At 42.2% G+C, this 24,650-nt stretch overlaps 3 protein-coding genes across 8 annotated transcripts in view; 1 reads left to right on the top strand and 2 right to left on the bottom strand.

Moving 5' to 3' along the window:
* Positions 1 to 3,954, bottom strand: part of dlg5a (discs, large homolog 5a (Drosophila)) — a 37,317-nt gene extending 33,363 nt beyond the window's left edge. For all 3 annotated transcript variants that reach the window (XM_041947959.1, XM_041947961.1, XM_041947960.1), the window contains exon 1: positions 3,244 to 3,954. In XM_041947959.1, the coding sequence (XP_041803893.1) occupies positions 3,244 to 3,547 (304 nt within the window). In that variant the 5' untranslated portion in view covers positions 3,548 to 3,954. The remainder of the gene's footprint in view (positions 1 to 3,243) is intronic.
* Positions 3,955 to 7,811: 3,857 nt separating this feature from the next.
* anxa11a (annexin A11a) lies at positions 7,812 to 17,905 on the bottom strand. Of its 3 annotated transcripts, none has more exons than XM_041947551.1 (15): positions 17,748 to 17,905; positions 15,681 to 15,929; positions 14,472 to 14,554; positions 13,404 to 13,841; positions 13,100 to 13,187; positions 12,721 to 12,815; positions 11,875 to 11,988; positions 11,585 to 11,675; positions 10,932 to 11,011; positions 10,775 to 10,831; positions 10,544 to 10,637; positions 10,336 to 10,431; positions 9,175 to 9,233; positions 8,958 to 9,080; positions 7,812 to 8,824 (listed from the first exon to the last, which is right to left on the bottom strand). In XM_041947551.1, exons 2-15 carry the CDS (start codon positions 15,925 to 15,927, stop codon positions 8,765 to 8,767), a joined length of 1,725 nt encoding a protein of 574 aa, XP_041803485.1. In that variant the 5' UTR covers positions 15,928 to 15,929; positions 17,748 to 17,905; the 3' UTR covers positions 7,812 to 8,764. The 3 variants fall into 3 exon arrangements, with proteins under 3 accessions (XP_041803485.1, XP_041803486.1, XP_041803484.1); XM_041947552.1 differs by having other exon boundaries at positions 13,404 to 13,694; XM_041947550.1 differs by lacking the exon at positions 17,748 to 17,905 and having other exon boundaries at positions 15,681 to 15,939.
* A 1,424-nt stretch (positions 17,906 to 19,329) lies between these two features.
* Positions 19,330 to 24,650, top strand: part of zcchc24 (zinc finger, CCHC domain containing 24) — a 34,461-nt gene continuing 29,140 nt past the window's right edge. For both annotated transcript variants that reach the window (XM_041948213.1, XM_041948214.1), the window contains exons 1-2: positions 19,330 to 19,777; positions 23,178 to 23,378. In XM_041948213.1, the coding sequence (XP_041804147.1) occupies positions 19,538 to 19,777; positions 23,178 to 23,378 (441 nt within the window). In that variant the 5' untranslated portion in view covers positions 19,330 to 19,537. The remainder of the gene's footprint in view (positions 19,778 to 23,177; positions 23,379 to 24,650) is intronic.

Genomic DNA, 24,650 nt, shown 5'->3' with positions numbered 1-24,650 from the left:
CAAGAAGGGAATGAAGCCGTGCTGAGGTACAAAGAGCGGTGAGGGGAAAGAGAGCGGGGCAATGAGGTGAGTGGCGGTGTGCGTCACTGAGAGAGAGAGAGTGGGGGGGGATCCCAGGTCCAGCCCATGGGAGATATTTAAGAGCAGCGGTCGTGACAAGAGCGTCAGGGTCATAACTCATTCTGCCTGTCCACTGTGGTTTATGGAGTGAGACAGAAACTGGTTGACAGAGAAGCGAGCAATATCCCCCCAACCCCAACAAAACACACACATGCACACACACACACACAGAGACACACACAGGCCTATGTCCTAGGCTGCTGTACACAGAGCAAGCTGCTGACTGGGCACTTTGGGCCTGCTCAACTTCTCAACAAAAGGCCTGTTGTCTCCCTCTCTCTTGCTCCCCTCTTTCTGTCACCCTCCTCTGTCTCTCTGGTGTGTCCCTCCATTTAAGTGTGTGGAGAAACGAAACCGCTCGGCGCGGGGGGGGGACATAACGAGTCAGAGAAAAGAGAAAGAAAGTCGAAAAGGGATGGATGGAACGGGAAAGGAAGAGGATGGGAAAATGAAGTCGAACAGACAGCAGAAGAAGAGGGTTGTGGACGCTGCATCCTGTCAAGGAGAATTGCGTTGCCCTCCTCTAGGAGTGAGTTTAAATCACTGTAACAGTCCCTTGAATCTGAAGGGGGTGGGAGGGCGCAGGTACATCTCCTCTATGGCTCTATTCCTTCGGGTAGAATATTGGCCATACAGAGCGGGAAGGAGATGAGCACACAACCCCAGGCATGTAATCAGCTTGATTGCAGCCGCTTGGATTTATGGAGTGAATTCACTTCTGTCTGAGAATGCAGAAAAGGGCTCTCGCTCTGCAGCAAAACTTCATATCCCCTATTCTGAGGGAACGTTCTGCTCCGTAGTTTATTCAGAGTTAGAGAATTTGTTGGAAAAAAAAAAGAGTGTCCCCAAGCATGCTGATGCACAAAACAGGCTAAATAATGAATGATCTGTTTGCATGTTCTCTACAGCCAATGTGTCAGAGTTTGCCAGCAAAACACTAATAATTTAGAAAGCCTGAGCTTTAAACAACTGAGCATTTGTGTGTGCGTCTGTATGCTTTTCCTCTGGGGTGAGGATGCTTCTTTGGAGTTCGGGTGGTTTCATAAGCGTGCGTGTATGGAGGCTCAGCTGGCAAAGGATGCACGTCTGCGAACGGGAGCGTGGCGGGCGGCATTAGAGGAGGATGATTTGAGAGCAGGTTGCTATCAGCAAGACTCATCACACACTCACATTCCCTCTCAGACACACGGGGGCTCTGAGGATTTCATCCCCGTGTGCCGCTAGCCCCTCTGCCCGGAGGCGCTCTGTGAGTGGCTTGTCTTCGGTCTATCGCAAGTGTGGTTAAAATGTGGTAATCGCATCAGCCCGAATCGCTCCGCTAAAAGATAATAAAAAGCACGTTGAAAGGAAAACAACAAGACACAACGCTTGAGTCAAAACAGAAGGAGCCAAGAGCGTGGCGGCTAATACAGAGGACTGTGGAGGCACGATAAAGCGTGCCTCGCAGAGAGAGTTTACACCAGAGAGAGGAGAGCAGGGCCTAATCCTCTGTTGAATAACCACGGGCTGACTAGCCAGACTCACAACTGGGACTCACTCTCTCCTAGCACAGGGCAGGTCAGCTCTGAGGCCCCAGTGCCGCAATCTGTAAAAAGGTGTGTGAAGAAAAGCCCAAATCCACCTTGTCAAGTCCAGCCAGAGTCAAGGGGCTAACAGAGGGGCCAATTTCACAGCTGCTCACAGGTAAACAACTGTCAACGTGTTTCGGGGTAGCTCAGGGTGAGTGTTATTCTGCAGCGGCAACACTCAATGCAAGGAAGCAATAAAGCTTAAGGAAGCATTAGCGATCCAGTCAGCAGAGCAGCAAGACACCAACTCAGCATTACCTGCTACAGCCTGCTTGAGAGTAGTAGACAGAGACACGCTACAACTTGGCAGCTGTGAACTACAGATCACACGGTGTGTTTCAAAAAAAGGACACAGACATGTGCGTTTGAAATAAAGCTTCAGCCCTGTCGAGATGATCCGCAAGACGGCCCGGCGCGCCTGTTTTGCTTGTGGAATATGTCAAACAGAGGCAGCGCTCTGCATCTCCTCCCCACTTTCGGATCTCTCGAGGCTCATCCTGCATTCAGGCCCCGGGGGCAAGACGCTGGTTGTGAGTAAGCCACTGGCTTCAGTCGCTCAGACACAGCAGAACAGGCAAAACTAGACAAGGCTTTCACACTTGGTTGCCCTTTGTCTCGGCGCGACGACAACCGAAGCCCGCTGAAGTGCAGGCAGTTGCTGCGAGGACACAAGTGCAAATCAAAAGACTGTAATTAAAGTGTAGGCAAAAAATAATAACAAGCTGCTTGAATCTGACATTGTTAGGACACCAGTGTGGTTTTTTTCTCCCCACATTGGGAAGCTGGACTGATCTGCACCATGCTTCAAGTCTGCAAGCATGCATGGGTGGGCTGCACACACACACCCACGTCAAGTCAATATGGACCAACATGTCAGAGGTACACCCGTTGTCATGGAAACAAATCAGGCTACCTAATGTACCATAACCACATCAGGCCACTGATAACAAATTGGAGTTTGTGTTGAATATCAGTGAATTGATCTTTTTCTCTATTTTAACAGTGCTCCAATATCACAAGCTACATGTAGCAGAAGCCACCACACACACACACACACACACACACACACACACACACACACACACACACACACACACACACACACACACACCAGTGACAGGGAGAGAGAGCCTGTTAGGGCAGGATGGCTCAGAGTAATGACAGAAAAGGCCTTGGCTGAATTGCATTAGATCTGCAGGGCACGGGGAATATTTAGTTTAAAGACACAGGCTGGCGCATTACGTTTTGCACATTTAACCCAATGTTGCACTCACTGACTTTTGATTACAAACGTGCAATCACGTTGTAAGGAAGACCGTCGCCTGCCCATGCAACCTTCACATGAACCTTTATTATCGTTTTATACAGATTTTTTTTTTTTTTGTTAATAATAAATCAAGTCAGAGCCTTGCTGTTGTGCAGCTATCCACACACGGTCTTCTTGCGCCAGACCACCCAGATTGTACTAACAGCACGGGTCACGCAGCGGCCGGTCCACTCGTTTTTACATGCAAGTGAAAGGCTGTTTGTGAGCGGCCGGTGCTACAGCTCTTACCGGTGGAGTGGTCCACAGGTCCTCCGCCGTTGTTGCTGAACAGAGCAGCATGCAGGTCAGGGTATGCCTTCTCCAGGGCCACACACAGGTCGAGGAAATGGTCGCTCTCCTTGTTCATCAGCATCTTCAAAAGGTGGTCCACTTTCTCGGCGCTGGACGAGCAGTTCTGGTCCAGCTCGAACCTATCGAGCTGGCTCAGGGTACCAGAAACTATCAGCAGCTCGATCACTCGGTCCGCATCTGTTATGGACTCCAATAAGTTCTGGTGGCACTGGTCGAGCAACTCTTTGTGCTTTGGCTCCATTGCTATCCGCTGTAGTTCCGTAGCTTCCCAGCTAACCCAGACGGCCAAGTGGATGCGATATCCTCACCGATCAAAAGTACCGAGCGACTATTGAACTTAACTTACCGCGGCTTGCAGAAGTTAGCCGGAGCCACCACGGCATTAGCTCGCACGGGAGATCAATTTTTATAGCATATTGAAAAAGGCACAAGAAGCCATATTTGTTGCCCAAGGCTGTTGACTGCACTAAACAGCGATACATTTTTCCATCTTACTCGTGTGTGGCAGTTCAGGTCGTTTTTTGCTTCCCCTCAGAGTACGCTTTAGCCGAACACATTGTCCTCCTCTTGTGTGTCATTTAATGCTCCCTTAGACGATTCAACTGCTGGGAAAACTCACGTAACTCCGCCGCTGTTCCCCAGTTACACTGTATCCTCCGCCATGTCTGAGCAACTCAGCAGCTGCTGCCCGCTGTCAATCAACGTTCCGTTCAATGACCGTATAAGGCGAAACGGGGCGGCGTTTTGGGAAAACACACCCATTTCTTCAATGGGCGTACACATCACTCCGTAGTACGTCGAAAATCCCAGGCGGAAAAAATGAGAATGGAGAGAATTTGCATGAAAATCTGGAGATGTATTAAAGACATGGATGTGCGGGTAAAAATGGGCAGAGAGTGAGTTCATCCTGACAGGAAAGCAACCATTTATATGCATAAAATCCATTCGTCTGCTGTCTGCCGCGATGGAATGTTGCTGCACATTCACTCCAGTACTGTGCGTATGTACACATTTGAGACACTTGTACCTTTACGTGAGCATTTCCGGTTTTTGCGACTCATAGTTAATACTGCACAACAGTTCACATGGAAATATGATGCGTTTTACTCCACAACATTTATTTCACACCATTTTATTATTTTATGTGAGAGGAACAGTTTCTTCTCACATCACTAAACGGACAGCTGTAATAGTCATATAGTGTCAATAACCCTGTAACACTAAAACATCCACTTACCTATACATTTTAAATTATATATCTAGGGTTTAAAATACACACTGTTTTGAGCATGTACATGTCCATCGTTGTCAAAATAAATGCTGCACGCTGTATATACTGTATATAGAGACATGTATTATATAACCACCTACTTTATTTATGTCCATTCAGTATTTATTTCTTGGCACTATTTGTGTTGTTTACAATTTACAGAGACACTTGACTTGCATGCAGACATTGTATGTTGCCGCTCATTGTTGCTTTTTGTATACATCTATAATATACACCTATGTTTTCTTGTGTTTAAGTACATTTAGAGCAACTTCAAACCAAAGTCCAGGTATGCACATTTGGCCAGCAATGGTGATTCTGATTTCTGGTACCTTTCAGTTTCAGACTTTACATGCAATACGGTGATCTTATAAAATATAATGATTTGACAGATGAAAATAAACCTAGCAGGATATACAATAATAAAAACAATAGCGACAAACTACATTACACATTACTAATTACAGATGAATGCAACAGCAGACCTAATAATTGTCAAATAATTATAGTATAACACTCACAGGAGCCATTTTTCTGCATTATGAGTACACTTACTTTCTATACTAGATTTTTACTTGGAGTGGAGGAATTTTCATATTGCAGTATTACTACTTCTAATTAAGGATCTGAATCCTTGTTGTTTTTGTCTAAATTTCATTAGTGTGATGTGATTCTCGTCACATCAGATCAGTGCACCCATAATCAAATTTATCCTCACTGAGTATATTTAGCATTTTATTCAGGAAAATGCTTGTGCAGTGCTAAAAATATAAGGGTTTTATTCAGCTCTTGCATAACACTGTCGGTGTGGGCACAGGCTAATGCTCCATGTCTCTATATCCAAGCTGCGCTGCAGCCAGTTTCAGTGTGTACTGCATCTGTGTTTTGGATAAAATAGAGGAGCAGTGAGCCATATGTGGACATACAATCAACATGTTAGGGCAATAAACGAAATGTGTATTTTTGTAGGGATTTGTGAAATACAATACGATGATGATGGATGCGCTCTGCTTTCAGTTTACATCTGAATAGAGATTGTTGGCACAGGGGCAGGCGTCTGCAGGCATACCTCTCAAACCGTGACCTTATTCATGCATGCACTGAATCTCATTGTGACATCTACTACTCTCTCCCTCTCTCGCCCCCCTCCCTCTCTGTTTCCCTGGCATGCTGGCTCCATAGCTTGTGCAACCATGTGCTATCCCCTTTAGATGAAAAATTAATTACAATTCATTCATATCAAAGGGAGGCAAGTCCCCACTGCTGACACAGATTGGACGGCTGTGTCTGTACCCTACTTCTGAGGACATGCATTTGAATAGAGAAGACAGCCTGATGCTTTTTATCTTGGGGATACGAACGAGTTTATTATTTAGACAACAGGGGTGGTGTTTCTAGCTGTCTGATAATTTACTGAAATATTATTAAACAGATTTGTTTATCAGACAGCCAAGATCAGGGAAGATAATAGCTTTATCTTTTATTGAAGAGACTGTCAGCAAGCATATCCATCATTTATCCTGGCCAAATAGTCTGAAACAGAATATTTTATGGATTTTTTTTTATTTCAGTGCCAGTCTGAACAGGGATTTAGTTAATGGAACGTCTGTGCTAAAGGTGGCAAAACAATTACTCTATTATCTACTCACTTTTGACACATTCTTATTTACTGCATCTCTACATAATTCATCTTCAGCAATGGTGCACCTATTTTACCTTCAACCCTCCGAGTATGCACATGAATGATAGTGTTGCAGAGGTGTTGAATGAACAATTCAACAAGGAGGCAGTTAGAGAGAGAGAGTTTGCTGCTGTCCATCATCATGCTAGCATTTTTTTTTTTACGACATTTTAATTTAAAGCCATCATTTCCCCACAATACCTCAGACCTCAAGGCACTCTTGAGAGGATTCCCAAATGATCAGAGTTATAATAGACTTTAAATTAGGCAATTCTTGGTTTTTAATTAACAGTAAATTACACAGCCTTCAGCTGGATGCCTGCAACAGATGGGAGGTTTCTGATCATAATGATATCAAAAGTACAATGTTGGCAGATCCATCCTGGAACACTTTGAAATTACCATATAAAACTCATATAATGATGTCTAAATTATCTTCTCAAAACCAATCTAATCACATTTAATCTTCATTAAACTTCTACTTATTGTAATCTATACATGTATCTAAAGCCCTCGAGCCTTTTCTGCCATTTCTAGTCAATTTTAACACGAACACACAAAAAAAATGATTCTTCCAGCATGGCTGTTACCCAAGGGTCCCGACAGCACTGCAGACATGCTAGACTTGTTTATTGTGGCCAAGGCAGCTTTATGTACCCCCCCCCCACCTACTTCACAAAAGTATTGATCGTAGTGCAGTTAACTCACACACACTACTATAGCCTGCCGAGCGCAGAGCCACGTCTCTACAGTCAACTGTGTTCAATAGCATTTTAAATGAAGCCAACAGGACGTAATAAGGCATGAAGAGATCCGTGAGCAGCCACGCACGCTTGCCTTACACCCCTTAAGGAACGAGGAATTATGTATCTGTATTGATTGTGTAAAATGCTGTGTATTTACCAGTTGGTTTTTGCCATTGACCGAGACTTTCAACATATTCAGTGTCAGAGAATGGAGATGCTTGTTTATGTTGCCTGCACATATTTAAACTGAACTGAGTTCTTGGTTATTGATTTAATGCCATTGTATAATGATTCATATTCTTCACGCTGAGCGTTTGTAAGGAGCTATGTTTGTTGAAATTCACATTTCTGGTGTAGCTGACTGAAGACTTTACTGCTCTCTACTGGCTAGCTGTGTCTACTACAGAGTGCAAACAGTATCAGAGCAGTCATGAGAAGGTCATGGCAGTTTTGGATACTGTAATTGGTTTGTAAGCCAATGAAAACCATTTGTATCACGTGTAGAGATAACCTTGCATGTGGATCAGTAAAGGGATATAACAAGACATTACTTGAATTGATTTTGTTTTTTTTTTAGTTTATTTTGCAAGTAATGAACCTCAAATACCTCCCGTGTCCATTCTCAGTATTTATTTTCTGAGACTCATAAAAGTTAAAATCAACAACAATCTATGAAATGTGATTTTTGAGTTTCACATGCTACAGCCTGGATTCCAAAACATTTGTGACACTGTGCAAAACAGAAATAAAACAGAGTGTGGTAACGTATCTTGATATATACTCAATTGAAAACAGTACAAAGACAATATAATGTTTGACCTCATCAACTTTATTGATTTTTTCTGCTTATTCTGAATTTGACGTCAGCAACACATTTCTAAAGAGTTGGGACAGGACCAACAAACAACTGGGAAAGTTGTGGAATGTTCCGAACAGATGTTTTTTGAGCATAGTCATGACAATCACGATGGTACGAAAGGGGCATCCAGTTTAAAGGGGCTCAGGCGTTCAGAAAGCAAGGACGGAGCGAGGTTTACCCCTTAGTGATAAACAGGATTGTATAAAAAATATCACGACACAGGCTCAGGAACACTTCAGAAAACTGTTGTCGGAAATCAAAGTTTGTTATCAAATGATTGCATTCTATGTTTTATGCTTATGTCGATATGTTTTAGACAGCAGCCAAACGTTTGTACGACATATACGATATACAAATTAAAGCATCTACTGCAGATACAGCATAACTATAATGAAAAAGTAGTTACACGAAGACAAAATATAGAAGAGATTATACAATTGCAAAAAAATAACACACAACTTTGGTATTTAGCTGCTACGTATTCTATGTCTGATACTTAATTCAGCATGGCTGAACATTAGGAAATTTACTGATAAACATGCCAGATATCATTAGATAGCTGATCATATTGGCACAATTGAAATAAAATATCTTAAAAATATATATAGCTCTTAAACTTCAAATGTAATCTCTTGCAAATCGATTGTATGACCATGTATATTCAACCTTAATATCCAGCAAAGAAAGCCCAAGTGAAAAAAATCTAAAACCTTTTGTGCATATAATATACAGAAAAGGAACAATGCGTAGCAATATTGATGCTTTTAAAAATAGGTAAACATTGCATTGTGAGCACTGGCATGGCATGCAGGTTTGCAGTTTATATATAGTGCATATAGGTAAAGGCAGAAAACATATTCGTAGAAAATATTTCTATAAGGTGGCTGGTCACTGTTTCCTTTTCAGTCGCTGCCCCCACAGAACTTCAGTAGGAGCTTCTTATAGTCTCCTGATGTGTCTCCCTGTACAGAAAACAAATGCATAGGCAAATTATTTAGACCTTTGTGTCATAATATCATGTTGCATTTTTTTTAAATCACCCATGCGGCTGCAGGTTTATTTGTATCAAACAGGATATGTGACGAAGATACTTACAGAAATGTGTGTGTACAGCGATTTGCCGTAGTTTTTGACATACTCTTGGCGGATATCCAGCATGTCAACCTCAGAGCGGGAGACCATGATCCGGATCAGGGTTTTGTCTTTGGTCCCAGCTCCCTGAACACGTGCACACACAGGGTGACATAAATTAAACATGATGCTTTAGCAATGTATAGAAAATTACAATCAAAAACATGAGAGGGTGTCTCACCTTCATGGATTTGTAAAGCCTCTCAGCAAAGTAGGCAGGTGTGTTCTTAATACACTTCACTGAAACAGAGAAAATATATTCAGTTCATACTTTCTCTCTTTCATTTTCCTACAAACAAGATCAGCAAATTACTTATCAAGTCATTGTACAGAACACACCAATATTTATTACTGCAAGGTGAGGATGATGAAGACAATGATACTTTACTTATGTGCCATCTGAACACCGAACCATGAACAATCAAGCTATGTACACACCAAAGGAAAATAAAAAGTTGCCAACACGCAAAATGAAAGCTGCATTAATCAATATTTAATAAAATGACTATGTGGACAGCTCTACTGAGCTTTTAAGCCTGTTTGAGGCCAGTGCATTTACTGTCTGTTCAGTCTGCCCCTTTCTCATCAACACAACAACCACACTGCCAAAATGGCAAAACCACACACTAAATGGAAAACAGAGAAGATCAATAACACCTTGCAACTTCATTACCAGATAATTTTCTCAGGACTTGGTGGAGACCAAAAAAGGTGAATAATATTAGATTTACATTCATCAGGTGGCAGGAAACATGACCCTGATCAGATTATAATGTTGCTCTGTGTCTGCAAGATCTGCAGGCAACTGTCTGCATATATGCTAGCCATTACAGCTTTCATAAAAGGTGACACTGTGTTTTGCAGCTCATTTATGGGAATTTCCTCCCTAGTGGCCAGTAGATTAATGCAGCTTTAAATCAAGTTATATTTAAAAAATATATATGCCACTGAAAATGGGTAACAACAACATTGTCCAGAAGGCTGAAATGAAAAACATCCACCACTGCAGTGCACACCACCTCACAATGAAAACCAATGGAAGAATACAAATAAAACAGATTACTGTACCATAAACCAGAGAAATGTTGCCAAAAAAAGGAAAAAGAAAAGATTATGCATTTAACAGCACTCAGTAATGTGTCTACTTTCAAAAGTGCTTGATGACAGCTGTAATGCAGTACGTTCTATAATGAGCATGGAAAATGTTTGATGGTTAAATGTTACGTCAAGCCGCTTCACTTGTCATTAACTAATTACGTGGTGCAGGTTCTGACTCAGAATTACAATACATGGGTGTGGCTCTTCTAAGAATAGACCTGAACTGATGCACATGTATTCTTACCCACTGCCAGCATGCCACTCTCCAGGTCTCCGGACATCTCCCTGCTGATGCTCTTCTCAATATCTCTGCCACACATCTGCTGGTACTCAAGAAACACTATAAACACACACACAGAGACACACCATCAGTGACACAGCTAACAAGAACTAACAGCTAACTGAACTACCAAAAGTTGTTATGTTTGAGAACATGTCTTCATAAAGAATACCTGCTCTGAGATGAGGTTTGCTCCTGGCACACAAAATAGCATTGAACTTGGACTCATCTGTCCCTAGCTTGTTTTCTCCAGCAGCATACAGGGCCTGTAAGAAGAACGGAAATGTGTACAAATCAACATGTCTTTGCATTCAATGGATCAAGTTATTAACAAGATAAAAACTACCAACATGCAGATAAATCATCAAACATTGATAATTAATTAAAATCAAGCAGACTTTACCTGAGCATCTTGTTTAGCCAGAGAGATGTCAACGGTTTGTCTCTCGTCACGACTGCCCTAAAAAAACATTTAAAAAAAGTATTTTCCTTATTACATCTGAAAGTAGTTGCTGAGAGATGTCAGGTATGCAGATCATTACTGTGTGTCATATTTGTACCTGGGCGAGGGAGATCAGGAGCCTGCGGAAGTGGCCTGAGGTATCCCCACTGATGGCATCCTCCAGTGACTTTTTGTTTTCTGAAATGGCAAAACAAATATTGTAAAAACAAACAGGCCAAAACAGACCACATACAAACACAGTAATAATTTGAACCTTTTGTTTTTGCAGTTAAACAAGTCACAAACATGAATGACTGAATCCCTTAAATCAAGACTGATATAATAGTAGCTTTTCAGGCAAATACTATAGGTAGGGTGACCACAACTCATTTTAACTAGCAAAGTAAACTAAGATACTGCGGATTACCACATTAACAAATAAAATAGCAAAGAACACAGAACAATCAGATAAATAAACCATAAAACTGAAGAACTCTTTAAAATTTGTGATCTACCTTTTTGTGTATTTGCAGCAATGAAGCCTTGAATTAAATTCATTGTTACTGACGAAAAAGGCGTGTACTAAATGACTTCATGTGCAACAGATGCACATAAAGTCAGTCTGAATTTATAAATTTCATGGTGGCACCCAAATCAAAGTACACAGAGCTTATCTACTAATGTAATAAAACTTTTTCCACACAGTGTTGCAAAGCTGTGTGATAATGGAAAGGGGGAATGTAGTGCATTAGTTGTCCTGAGGTGCCTCACCTTGTTTGTAAATACGGTTTATCTCCTTGATTTCAGCATTGGAGCGGGAAGACAGGATCTCTATCAGGCAGGCTTCATCAGTTCCGGCTCCCTGTTAGGAAGGCAAAACAATGACAATGTGACACCCTCATCCTCTAGCCTTATAGCAGCCACAATTATTCCTGTTTAGTAAACCTTCATTCAACCTACATGTCAACATGCTTTTTTTAATCTAAGATTCATTATAAGAATCAAGCAAATGTTTACAATGTAAAACCACATAAGAACCTGGATTATAAATCAGCATTTACCTTTATGGCACTGTGGAGCTCAGAGGCATCAAACTCAGCTGGGGTCTTCAAAGTGGCCATGACCAGTTTCCTAAAGTCTCCAGACAGTTCTGAATGCAGGTCCTTAATCAGATCCTGAAAACGGAAAATAACTCCAATTAATTGGTCTTGTGGAAAGGTTTCCACAAGAAGCTCTGTGGCATAACTATAATGAGCTCTGAGAACATCCAATCCCCTTTCCATTTTAGTGGCAGCACTAGCACCTGTTCTCTGCTTGTCATCATTATGCACTGCTAGGTAATGCACACTGAGCCACATATGATTCTATGTTGAGTATTTGTCTTGCAAACAAATTTTTTTTAAAGTACATACTCTCCTAAAATGGAAAATGGAACAAGGTATGGCTGTACTGAATGTCATTTTTGTGACATTTGAAGCTTCTATTGAGGTTTTCCAATGAAGCAAATGTCCAAAAAAAAAAAAAAAAAATCCTCAATTTCAGTTAAATTATTCATTGGATTCATTGGATTAAATAAGTTAGTATTCTTTTATTAAATCAACTTTCTTACATAATACAACTCATCCACATAAATAGATTAAAATGCATATAAATAATAAATATACTTGTATATATGTACGTTTTGAGAACATTGATACAGCTGCTTCTGTCTGGAGTTGCAGTAACCACTTCAACCCTCAAACCTTGAAGCTCCAAAAACTCTGCAATGTTACATTCTATTTAATGTTGATTTAGAATTTGAAAGTCAAGTTTATGAATGTAGCTTTAATCTAATCAGTACAGCCCTACAATTATGTACCTCATGAACGACATGTAAACTTAACAGTAAGCATGAACAGGACTGTTACCTTCCCATAGGACGTTTTGTAAGCTCTGAGCAAAGGCACGCGCTGCTTGTTGGACCGACTCCCCAGTAAGTCGATGATGGCTTGCTCATCAGTTCCTGCACAGACAAGCCCAAAATGTCAAATTAGACACAGGTCACTGATAAACATGTCTTCATTTCATTTGTACTTACAAATGAATCTTACACTTGAAATTTTGAAATATTTTTCTAAATGCAAAAGCTATAATCTGAAGAAAATAAAAGAAATAGAATTTACAGTTAACTCCAATTCCCAAATGGACAACATTCAGTGTGCCATGTGCATAATAACAGCTCAAAGACAGAAATCACAAAATAGCAAACAGCACACTCTGATTAGGGCCTCTGTCCATAGAACTCACCAAAGCCCTTCATGGCCTTCCTCAGGACCTCCACATCTTTGAGTGGGTCAGCTCCAGGAAAGTCCCTGATTGTTCCCCTGAATCCTCTCTGACAATACAAACAATACAGCAATTTCCACAAAGCAAACAGTGTTACTTCAACAAAATGTTCATTCTCTTTTAAACATCACATTGTGAAAGCATATACATAGGTGTGTGTGTATTTCAACTCATCACAACAGAGAGGCAAATAACAAGACAGACATTTCATTTTGTAACCAATAGGGTCAAAAGTATTATAAAGTATTATATCATATTATATTACATTGACAGGTGGAGCTACTGGCATGGCTCCTCCACCGTAGGATGGATTTGGTGAAGGGACCTTTGGGTACCCTGGCATCGGTGCTGGTGCTCCTCCATAACCAGCCATGGCTGGGTTGGGTGCTGGTGCTCCTCCATAACCAGCCATGGCTGGGTTGTGTGCTGGTGCTCCTCCATAACCAGCCATGGGTGGGTTGGGTGATGGTGCACGGGGGTATCCAGGCATTGGCTGGCCAGGCTGACCAGGGTATCCCATCCCTGGGCCTTGGTTTTGGGGCATGGTCCCTCCTGGCTGTGGGTACAGGCCATATGACTGTTGGTTAGGGAAGGGGGCACCATACCCGCTAGGCTGAGGGGGAGACGGGTATCCCCCAGGAGCTTGGGCGTACATGGATGGGTTTGGAGTAAAACCCCCCATGCCTGCAGAGGTCTGACTGGCCTGTGATTTGGAAAGATTGGCATTCCATGATATGTGCACAGATCATTGAAAGTGATTTTATGCAAAGCACAGGTAGCAGGTCACACCTTTTTTGGATTAGAGTTTCATTTATTTATGGCATCCATCAATGTTAAACAATTTCCCAAGTAAATGTCCCATATTCTGGAACTGAAGTTAATTTTCCCAATGTTTTGAACTTCTCCCAGCTATGATATACAGGTATCCAAACAAAGTGCGGCCATGCTATGTAATAAGATGGAAACATATATATATATGATTACACAAATGAGAATACAACATAGACAAGATAATGACTCAGAAAAGCGGGTAAAAAAGTTGCATCAGATTGATAGGTTTAAGAGGTATGGATAAGGTTGAAGTACATGGCTGTTTTTCTCATGCAAAAAGACCTGGAAAGAGGAGCTGACAAAGAAAATGGCAAAGCTGAGGATTTTAAGATGCAGACTTTGGAAACGTCTTACCGTACAGTGAAAGGATGTGATATTCCATGAATGGCTGTTAAATTCATTCTAACTGGAATATTCAATGCAATAGTCTGATGATGTTGCACTACACATACATTAAGAATTCTGGGTGCAGTGGAAGGTGATTTCTTTAGGCTAAACTTACCATGCCGGCGTTGTATCCAGGGTTAGACATGCTGTCGAGACCAATGGAGGGATATCCACCAGTAGGGCCACCTCCCCAGCTGCCTGCAGCAGACAACAAAGACAAAGCTGTTCAGAAACATTAAGGATGTATTGTGCTACTAAATGCCTGACAGAATTGAGAATATTAGACTGAGAAAGGAATGACCCTTCTAACAGGAACTTGCTTTTTCCCACTTTCCAAGTAGTTAGCAGATAGGTGAAGGGTGCAAGACAGAGAATGGGAGTACTGTGCCAACGATGGACTGTGGGACTTGCTTCTCTTAGCAACAGCAGAGGTTTGTTTGTTTTTGAGGGGAAAAAAATTCCTCTCTTAACTATAAGTGTCATGATCCCTTCTGCCTGCAAATACGAGATAACTGACTCACTGTTTCTAAAATAGGTACCAGAACACCTTAACCTTAACTTAAACAAATTTTTCTACAAAATAGATTTGAATCATCTAATGGAATGCTCGACTGCTACATCAGTTTATTTCTATGAATTTGTTTTATAGTGTTCTTGCCCCTTAGTGGTCACAGCTCACTTAATGCAGCTTTAAAGGAATAGTTCAACTTTTTGGGAAATATACTAGCTAGCTGAGAGTTTGATGGAAAGATAAATATCACTCTCGTGTCTGTATGATAAATATGAATGCTAAAACCTGCAGCTTGTTAGCTTGACTTTGCATGCAAGACTGGAACAAGGCCAACAGCTTGTCTGGCTCTGTCCAAAGGTAACAAAGTCTTCCTACAGGCACTTCTAAAGCTAACAAATGTTCATGTTATATCCTCTTTGTTTAATCTTCTTAAAAAAAAACTGAACTGTGACTGTAGCAAAAAGGACTGCAAGGAGTCACTGCCCATGGCCAAAACATAGTTCAGCATATAACACCTGTTAAACCACAATGTGTCATTTTTACATTTACATACAAAGAAACAAGGTACAACATGCTCATTAGTGAACTGTAGAGGTGCTGGTAGTTCGGGTTTTTTACTTTTTGACAGAGCCAGACTACCTGTTTCCCCCTGCTTCCAGTTTCTGTGCTAAGCTAAGCCAAACGGCTGCTGGCACTAGCTTTATATGTACTATTAAGACATGAGAGTGGCATCAAGCTTCTCATCAAGAGGGCAAATAAGCACAATTGCCAAAATGTCAACTATTCCTTTAGCAGTGTGGTGCAGTGGCTTACCTGCTGGTGGTGCCTGTGGATAGCCTCCTGCCTGTGGTGGATAGCCTCCTGCCTGTGGAGGAAAGCCACCAGCCTGTGGTGGAAAGCCACCAGTCTGTGGGGGAAAGCCACCAGGTTGTGGAGGGTAGCCTCCAGCCTGGGGAGGGTAAGCTCCAGGCTGAGGTGGGTAAGCACCAGGTTGTGGAGGGTAAGCACCAGGCTGTGGAGGGTATCCGCCTGCCTGAGGGGGGTATCCAGGGTAGCTCATGGCTTGAAACATAGAACAGAACATTCAATCAAACAGAGGTGCCAAACATGGCCTACTACTAAAAAATGTTGTGCAGCCACTTAGACAAAAGCGCGCTTTGCTTTAGATGAAGGATAACTAAAAGAAAGAAATCTATTAATGGCACCCTTAGACATACTGAATGTCATGACATACATAGCAACAGCTGAACACGCAATGAGATGCAAACCTGCCCCTCTTTTCCACTGGGCAGAATTCTTCACTGACGAAGACATAAACAATTAGAATTTTTAAGATCGGGTGCATCTTTATAGTGTGTCTGCACTGAAAAATTTAGATCTCGTTTACAATAATTATATAGTGATGTGCTATATTGGAAATATAACACGTGTTTGCTTTATAGGTCAAGTTCCTTGACTCAGTATTGAGCTTTTTGTATACACCATCTTTTGAATGCAGCAATGCCAGTGTCACTGTCACTGCAATCTAATGAAGGGCAACCCCAACATTCTCAGGCTGTTGGATCACTCACACTTTTAGCTGAGTGGTGGGGTGTTGAGGAAACTTTCATTTCGGTTAAGCTTAGTATGAAAAGCCTGTGTTCAAGTAGGCCTTCTTGTTCCATGGTAAAACTGACTTCAGAGGACCTGAATGGAACAGTCCTCTCTGCTTTGCATTTTATGGGCACAATAAGAGGAATGTTCCTGTGTTGCCTTCAGGTGTTTGCAGGCAAATGTTATCAGCAGTCACAGACCTAAATGTTAAATACATAAATTTGACTTGTCATACACTTCCTCCTCATGCCCCGCTGCTGATGTCCAGCACAGCAAAACATAGGCTGTCTCTAAGTGATCATGTGGAATAATTCATCAACAGTTAAAACACATTTGGTCAGAACAAATGTGGTTTGTCTACTTCAGGGTTAAATGGTTCAGGTTTAGACATCACATTTAAATGTTGTGCAGAGGCAAACATGTTCTATGTAGACTAATCCTTTCACACGTCAACCGTGACAAAACTAAAAAAGCACAGCTGCAACAACTAACGCATCTGCACGTCCATATTTGATCAGAGAGGTTGGGTGCTAGTAAAAATATCCATCAGTCAGTGTCAAAAATCTTGTTTCTAAGTCACGTATACGTGGTAACTACAACTTCCGAAGGTGTTACAACACAGTAACGGCTACTAATAGCTAATCTTAGCATCCTGTGAACATCCCAGCTTCAGTTTGTAGTGACACTAGGTGTGTATGTTCACTTAGTTTTACATGTTATAAGATTATTAGTTCGGCCAAACACTTGACATGTGTGCTGATTAATATATCTTGGCTCGTCACGCACAGCGCTAATAGTTTTAACGCTGCGTTAAGAAGCTTATGTTAGCCAACGGAAAACAGACATTTAGCTTATAACACGAACAAACATTTCTTCTTGAACGCAGGGCTAACTTGGCTAATACAGCGCTGCTTCAGGCCTGTACAAGTCTCCTATCGGAAACTGCCTCCCAACCCAATTTACATAATACGGCTTTATCGACTCTATCAATTGAACTCTGCTCTCTGCTGTAGATTTGCGAGCTAGCTAAGAATAACGTTGAGCTAACGAACATGTTTACAGCAGCAAAATGATGCTACGTCTATAAGCGAAGGCTGTCGTCTTGACGCCCGTTTCTGGTAAACCAGGAAAAACGTTTGCAGGCTAACGACAGCGTCGAGTAACTTTAGACTAAAAGCTCCAAAAATAGTTGCCACTTATCCAAATGTAACTTGTACCGTGCTGCTAATATATCATGCATCATTCTAGCTTGGTATATTTAGGTAGTTATTTGATTTTAGTACTTACTTCAGGCTGCTTTCTCTCTTCTCTCAGACGCCGTGACTTATTCCTTCGACCAGTCGCAGTATTGACTGTATTTAAGTGGTGTGGGTGGGACTCATACTTTCCATTTAGGGAACCCACCCATCTATCTGTCTATCCGCCGGCCAGAGAGCAGTGTCACACACACGTCCTTTAACCATGTGACAGAAGCCGTAAACATATACGACTTCACCACCAACCATAGCGATACATCAATGACATTGTGGAAACTATGACAGGCCGACAGATATTTCACAACAGGTTTATTACTTGACAACTAACCGCACCCAGCCCAGGTAAACCTATCCGGATATAAAACTAAGTTCAATCACCTGTTAATGTTGCGTTTACTTACACATAGACACACATTTATTTCTCAACAATCTGGTTAGATTACAAAGTGTAGGGATTATATACTAATCAGTAGCCTATTGTGTATTATATATTATAGAATGTTATAGCAACAATTAAAGTTCTGGAAATATAATTAAAATGGGTTCTGTAGGTGAAAGAAATTATTTAAACACTAGAATAAAGCTGTGTGTTTTCCTCAAAGTACTGTATGACTGGTTATAGTGGGCGGTTGTGATGAAGATAGTCACCAACAGAGAAGTGGTATTTTTACCTACCACCGTGTCACCGAGCCTACCTTTGCACCTTCACAAGAAGGACGCACACAGTATCTTAAGTATTACACAACTGCACTGTGTTTGTATGTGTATGTGTGTGTGCGTGCGTGCGTGCGTGAGTGAATGAGACGTGGAGGACATTTGCCACAAGAGGGAGCCATTTTTACAGCTTTCTCCAAATCACGCCATGGCTTGCCTGCCGCCCTCAGGTTGGTTTGGAGGCTGGGACATGCTCAATAGACTGCCCATGACAGAGGCCCGAGACCGGTGTTGAGGTGCTGGTTTAACTGACCGATTAACCGATCGGTCTTTTCTAATGGTGCCTATTCACCGACGACCCCACTTGTTGCACAGATGAAGAAATATTTTTGCAGATGACTGGATGACATTAGTGAAGAAAATTTGGAAATTAAGTAGCTGCATGCGCAACACTGTTGACTTAATGAACACATACGCCCTCCCGACGTGAACATAAGTCATGGGGATACACCACAGATTAGTCAGTTTGGTGCAACTGCTAGACCTCTGAATAAAGAAAACACACACAGAGACACACAGACACACACAACATTTTCAACACTTATAGGCCAAACAAATGCTACTGCTGGTCATAAATGTTACTAGTAAGTAAGTAATGAATATTATCATGTGGCTCAGATGTGTCTGATAAGTTGGTTTAATTCCGTAGCTGTTGTGACAGAATCTTTATTTATCTGGTGGTAAAGCGGAGCTGCTGAGATTGAAGTGTTAGAATAAGCAGATCAACCATTTGTTTCAGCCAGTAAAACATCAATGAATATTCATACCAGAGCAGACGCTGATTGGCCAGCGTCCTCGGTGACGCAGGGCCGTCCTCATTACATATTCAAAGAGCCCCTCTCTGCCCCGCTGCAATAAAGGCAGATAGCGGACCATGGGGAGCAGGGTAAAACTTTATATACTGACATGTTAGCGCAATGACTTTTGAGTAACATCTAACAGGGACGAGGCTCCCGGCGTGAGGAGGACAGGGCCCTTAACGGGAAGAACTAACGGAGCACTTTGCCATCTGCCGGGGTGCGGGAACGAAAAGCGAGACGGCACAAGAGTTGAGACCAGTCCAAGAATCAGCGGCGGAAAATCCAGTTTAGCCATTTGAATTGAAAGATGAGCTTGTTGTCTGCCATAGACACGAGTGCCTCCGTGTACCAGCCTGCGCAACTCCTCAACTGGGTCTATCTCTCGTTACAAGACCCCCACCAGACCAGCGCTTTTGACGCGTTCAGACCCGAACCCAACTCTTCCCACCCGGATCTCAGTTTCAGCAAGACTCCCGCAGCGGCGGACTTGAGCTCTTCCCTGAACTCCAACTATCTGAACAACTTCTTTCAGCTGCAGCGGAATGAGGTGAAAGATGGCATGCCGCACACATCCTTGGGGTATTTCAGATTGTGGTTGAATTTGCGACAGTTAGGAGCAGAGTTGGTTGATGATCTGTTGGCTGTTGCACATCTGTGCAGCAAATGTTTCAGCATGAACAGCATGGGCTATTCTGGTCTGATAGACATAACCGCCATGATATTTCTAAAATGGACAATAACTTCAAATACCCTCATGAAATCAACATTTGGGTTATTAGCCTTTTGGATATTGTGGAAACACTGGTGTTATCAAGTATTATCCAAGTCTTATACTTTTTATAACACAAGAAATATATAGGTTCCTGTAAATGCTGCTTCAAAACTGTAAGCCTAAAGAAATACTGCAGAAATATCATGATTATACAGGAAATAGTCAGTACACCAACACTATAAACTCACTCATGATTCTACTTCAGTTATAATCAGGATGGATTGTTTGGGGGAAAGTTGGGTAAGCTTATTTAAGCTTAATTACAGTTAAATGGCTGAACATCACAACAGAGTTTATATGTGTATACAATTACATTCCTTTTCACTGCCATGTCAGTTAATAATCTGTGATGAACGAGTGTTTTCAGCGCACTGAAGAGTTATGGTTCGAATTAAAGGTGAAAATATGCTTTAATCAGGCATGTGTCAGATCAGAGAAATAAAGAGGGACAGATGGAAATAGATTTCCCCTGCACGCCTCTGCCTGGAGAGAGCGGGCCAGTGCAGCCTCCTGCTAAGGTCCGCTGTCTCCGACTTCTTCAAATAGACCCGGTTGTGCAAACAAAATCAGTCCTTGTTTACATATTGTCTATTTTTGTAGCTCCGTGTAATTTTAGGGACAAACATGCTGATAATGTGTGCGGGGTGCAAACCTGATACTGCAGACCATACAGTGCAAAAAGGAGCCCGTCACCACACCCCTCAACCACACACATACATACATACATTCAGCACACACAGAGAAAAATAATCACATGGAGTGGCTGAAAAAGGTTTAAAGAACATACAGCAAGCTTTCCAGTGTGTTGATTACACTGCAGTTAAGTTTCTTAGATCGATGTCACTATGACACAATGTGTTGGAGACTCGAGGAAACACTAATAGTGGAGGGATGGTGTATTCACCGGCTAAAGCCAGTGTCCATTATTATGGTGGTAACCATAGAGGCCTTTTGAAGTCGTTTAACATGAAACAGTCCTCTGAAAAATTGGGTGTGCGTATTATACGTTACACGCAATTGTGTCATGCCATTCAATCAGCATGAGTATAAAGTGTTTGAAACTGAGCACATACAGCTTGGAAACAGTTGAAGGGATGAGGGGTTGGGGGGGGTGAGGGGCGAGGGGAGGCATTTTGCAACTCACTACTCTAGCTAAGCCAAATAAAATAAACCACTGCAGAGAATTGATGATTAGATGAGTAATGCAAAATGTGGTTGTTTTGGCACTGGGGATCACACAACCGTCTAATTAAAGAGAAATAGTGGTGAATTCATGAATTTGTTGTTGATTAGAAACTCATATTGTGGCACGAGTCGAGTATTGCTCGCCTCAATATCATCTGCTGACAGCGTTGTGCAAATGTTTGTTCCTCCTTCTCCCTAATTATCTATTTGTAGGCGAAGAAGACAAATAATTTGAGTTTTTGAACAAGTATAACCACTCTGGATTAACTTACTCTATTGTAATGGAATTTATTCTACCTCAAATCAGTCACCTCTAAAGTTTCCACCAGACTCGCAGCCCTGGTTTAAACATATCGGTGTGTGATCGGACCCTGCAGCAGTCTCAGATCGGCTGCAGTTCTCCTCACCTCCATTGGACACACAGGGGCTGGTAGTGACACCAGTTTAGTCCTCATTGTGCTGGCCAACGCATACACATCCATGGCCACACATGTAAACGCACAGTCTCCTGCTTGCTCACTCATTCACTCACTGACAGACACACAAAATAAACAAACAGTCTCACCTCTCCATTAGCAGATGTGTGTGAAATCGGCTTCCTCTGGGCTGACAGTAGGAGGTTTGAGGCCAAACTGGAGAAATGTGAGGCGTATCAGCTGAGCAAGGTTTCCTGTTTTATATTTGTTAAAATAATTGAGCAATCTGCACTAAGACTTAAGTTTAGCGAATACACAAACATGTACATTTCCACAAGGAGCAGTAATGCGATACACAGTAATACACAGAGCTAAAACACATGGCGGACGGAAAACTTGAGAAACTACAGAGCCGTAATGCCTGATTTACGACAGCTACATGTAATAAATGAACACGAGTCTTGAAGCTGGAGCTGGTTACCAAGACAATCTCACAGCCTGCAGATAAAGATTTGGCTTTCGGCCCCGGTCAGGTTGCCAAGTCTAAGGTTTCGGCACTGTGCAACATTAAACATCGACAGTTGCATCATTTCCCAGACGCAAACCTGTGCCCCCAAAAGAGACATGACTGTCAGTGATGAGAAGGAGCTTATCTGCAGATTTCATCATGCCACTGATGTTTTTACATGAGAGTGGTGTCTCAAACATTTGTTATGAGTGCAGTTAAACTATTAAATATCAAACCAGATGTTTGTTTAGCTCCTTGTCCACAGGGGTTAATTACCTGACCGTCTGAGGATAAAAACGTCTGCGCTAAAATCAGCATAATTTCACCCAGAGGTCAATTCCTGTCTGTTTCTGGATTTTTGTGGATTTGAACAGAGGAAGGCATGAATGAGAAGGGAAATAAGGCACTGCAGGCAATGCTTTCCCCGATATTAATATTCAGACGGCATCTTCCATGAATTCACTGGGCCTTGTGGCATGCAACGCTGCGTTCTGTGGCTCCGAGCAGACTACAAACACTGACCATGGCTAGTTTACCGCCAACAGTGCGTGGTGACATTGCTGATGTTCCGCAGGCTGGCGAGGGAACATGCCTCCCATCTTGTTTACAATGAGTCATCCTCTGTGAAGTCCTGTCTTTCTCTGTGGACATGCTCAGTACTTTTCCAGCTCATGAGCACAGCTGGGCCTCTCGCCAGATGTTCTGAATTTAATGAGAGAAATGATCTTGGAGGGATTTTTTTTTCTTCACTTTTTTTTTGCGCAACAGAAAATAGGACAGAGAGCTCTCAAAGGAAATTGGTGATTAATCTCAACATTTTTAACACTCCAAACCAGAAATGCAATATTTCATGCGATTATCTTGTATGTGGTTATGTTGTCCAGCATACTTTATGTCAACAAGTGACACTTTATGGACCTCTGAGGGTTGAGAGTTAAATTGTATGTGAATTGAGTGTGAAGGCGCCCCGAGATTGTTGTTTATCTTATGCACAGTATGTGACACTTGACACATTTCACACAGATAATCTGAGGAACAGCCTTTAACCTTGTGTGTCGTTTCGTAGGCCTTAAACAACAACGTGTATAAGAATGTGTCACCCTACGGCTCCCTGAACAACATCGTGGATGGACTCAACTCCCTGACGGACCATTTCTCAGACCTTTCCCTGTCTTCAGAGCCAAGAAAACCCAACAAAAGACCCCCACCCAACTACCTGTGCCACCTGTGCTTCAACAAGGGCCACTACATCAAAGACTGCCCTCAGGTGAGACTCATGACATACGTATATTACATAACATAGTCCTCAGATGACACAAATATCTTATATTGGTGGGTGTTGATACCTTTCAGCTGTTCGATTACTTAATCTCATGTTTTGCATCGCAGTAACTGTGTGACTTTATTCTTCCTCTGTGTCTTTTCATTTGGTTCATACAAGCCAGTGATGGCACTAAAAGCTGTGCTCGCTCCAGCCAATTCCCGTCTATCTGTCTTTCTCTCCCTCTCGCTCGCTCTTTGGCTCTGGTCTGACCTACTTGTTAAACAGGCTGGCCTCTGTCTTCTGTAGTCATGTGTGTGTGCGTGTGTGTGTGTGCCTGTGTGCATCTTAACTGCTGCAGCATTGCACTGCAAGAAACCATCCGTTCCAACCACGATAACTAAACTTGTTGGGCCGGTTCAAGAGTCAAAGGTTAAACTGTCTGCATCTGAGTTGGATCATCATGTTAGCTGTGTTAGCATGTTAGCATGTTTTCAAGGATCAGGGAGAAACTTGAAGAAAATACAGCTGAAGATATTACTTTAACCCACAAAGTCACACTTGCAGTCCTCTGCCTTCATGTTTCCTACTGCTTTCCAAGGCACCATGGTAAATCCACCTTGCCTGTAGCATGGAGGTTTTGAGCACCACACACTAATTTGTGACTAATTGGGTGTCAGCTGCTGTCATCTCCCGAAATCTAAACTCATCTCGGTAAGCACCAGGGGTTTTAAACGATCCCTGACAAATCACTTTAAATGAGGTCTGGGCAGAAATGTCTTTTTTTAAGGATCAGGCCCTGGTTGGTCGCCTGATTCGATACTGCAGGTTGATGCATGCGTGCAAACACTCAATATCTACATGTAACTGAGAGAAAAACTAGTTCTAACTATAGTATAAGTGAAGTGATGTGTTGTTGAGTTTGCAGGAGTTGTTGAGGAAGGAATGGACTATGAAATTGCTGTGGCAGATCTGTCATTGTGGTGTGATATAGAGGCTTGTAAACTCCGTGGCTGAGACTGCGGCCTGGAAGTGATCTGATTTCAATGGAGACACAATGCCACTTTCCCTCGGAATTGAGGAATTTTTACACAGACCCATTTTTTTATTTTTTTTTGTTGGACTCACGGTGCCTAATAATCTCCCTTCTCTCTGTCTGTCACTCTCTTGCCTCGCCCTTCTTTCTCCTCTCCCTTTTCCATGGGTGAGGTGCAATAGCCTGACTCCAGCCCTGAGTTTCTGTTGCATGGAATGGTAACGAGGAGCAGATGTGAGATT

The sequence above is a fragment of the Chelmon rostratus genome, chromosome 11 (assembly GCF_017976325.1).
Source record: "Chelmon rostratus isolate fCheRos1 chromosome 11, fCheRos1.pri, whole genome shotgun sequence".
NCBI classification, from domain to species: Eukaryota; Metazoa; Chordata; class Actinopteri; order Chaetodontiformes; family Chaetodontidae; genus Chelmon; species Chelmon rostratus.
The sequence above is the reverse complement of the archived record's forward strand: the minus strand, read 5'-3'. Positions and strand labels throughout refer to the sequence as shown.

Excerpts from the sequence above, each read along its gene's own strand:
- anxa11a (XM_041947550.1), bottom strand. The coding sequence starts at position 15,939 with ATGTTTCAAGCCATGAGCTACCCTGGATACCCCCCTCAGGCAGGCGGA. Across the intron at positions 13,842-14,471 it reads CTGGATACAACGCCGGCATG|GCCAGTCAGACCTCTGCAGG; the intron begins GTAAGTTTAGCC and ends TCCAAATCACAG. Across the intron at positions 11,012-11,584 it reads AAACCGTATTTACAAACAAG|AAAACAAAAAGTCACTGGAG; the intron begins GTGAGGCACCTC and ends TTGCCATTTCAG.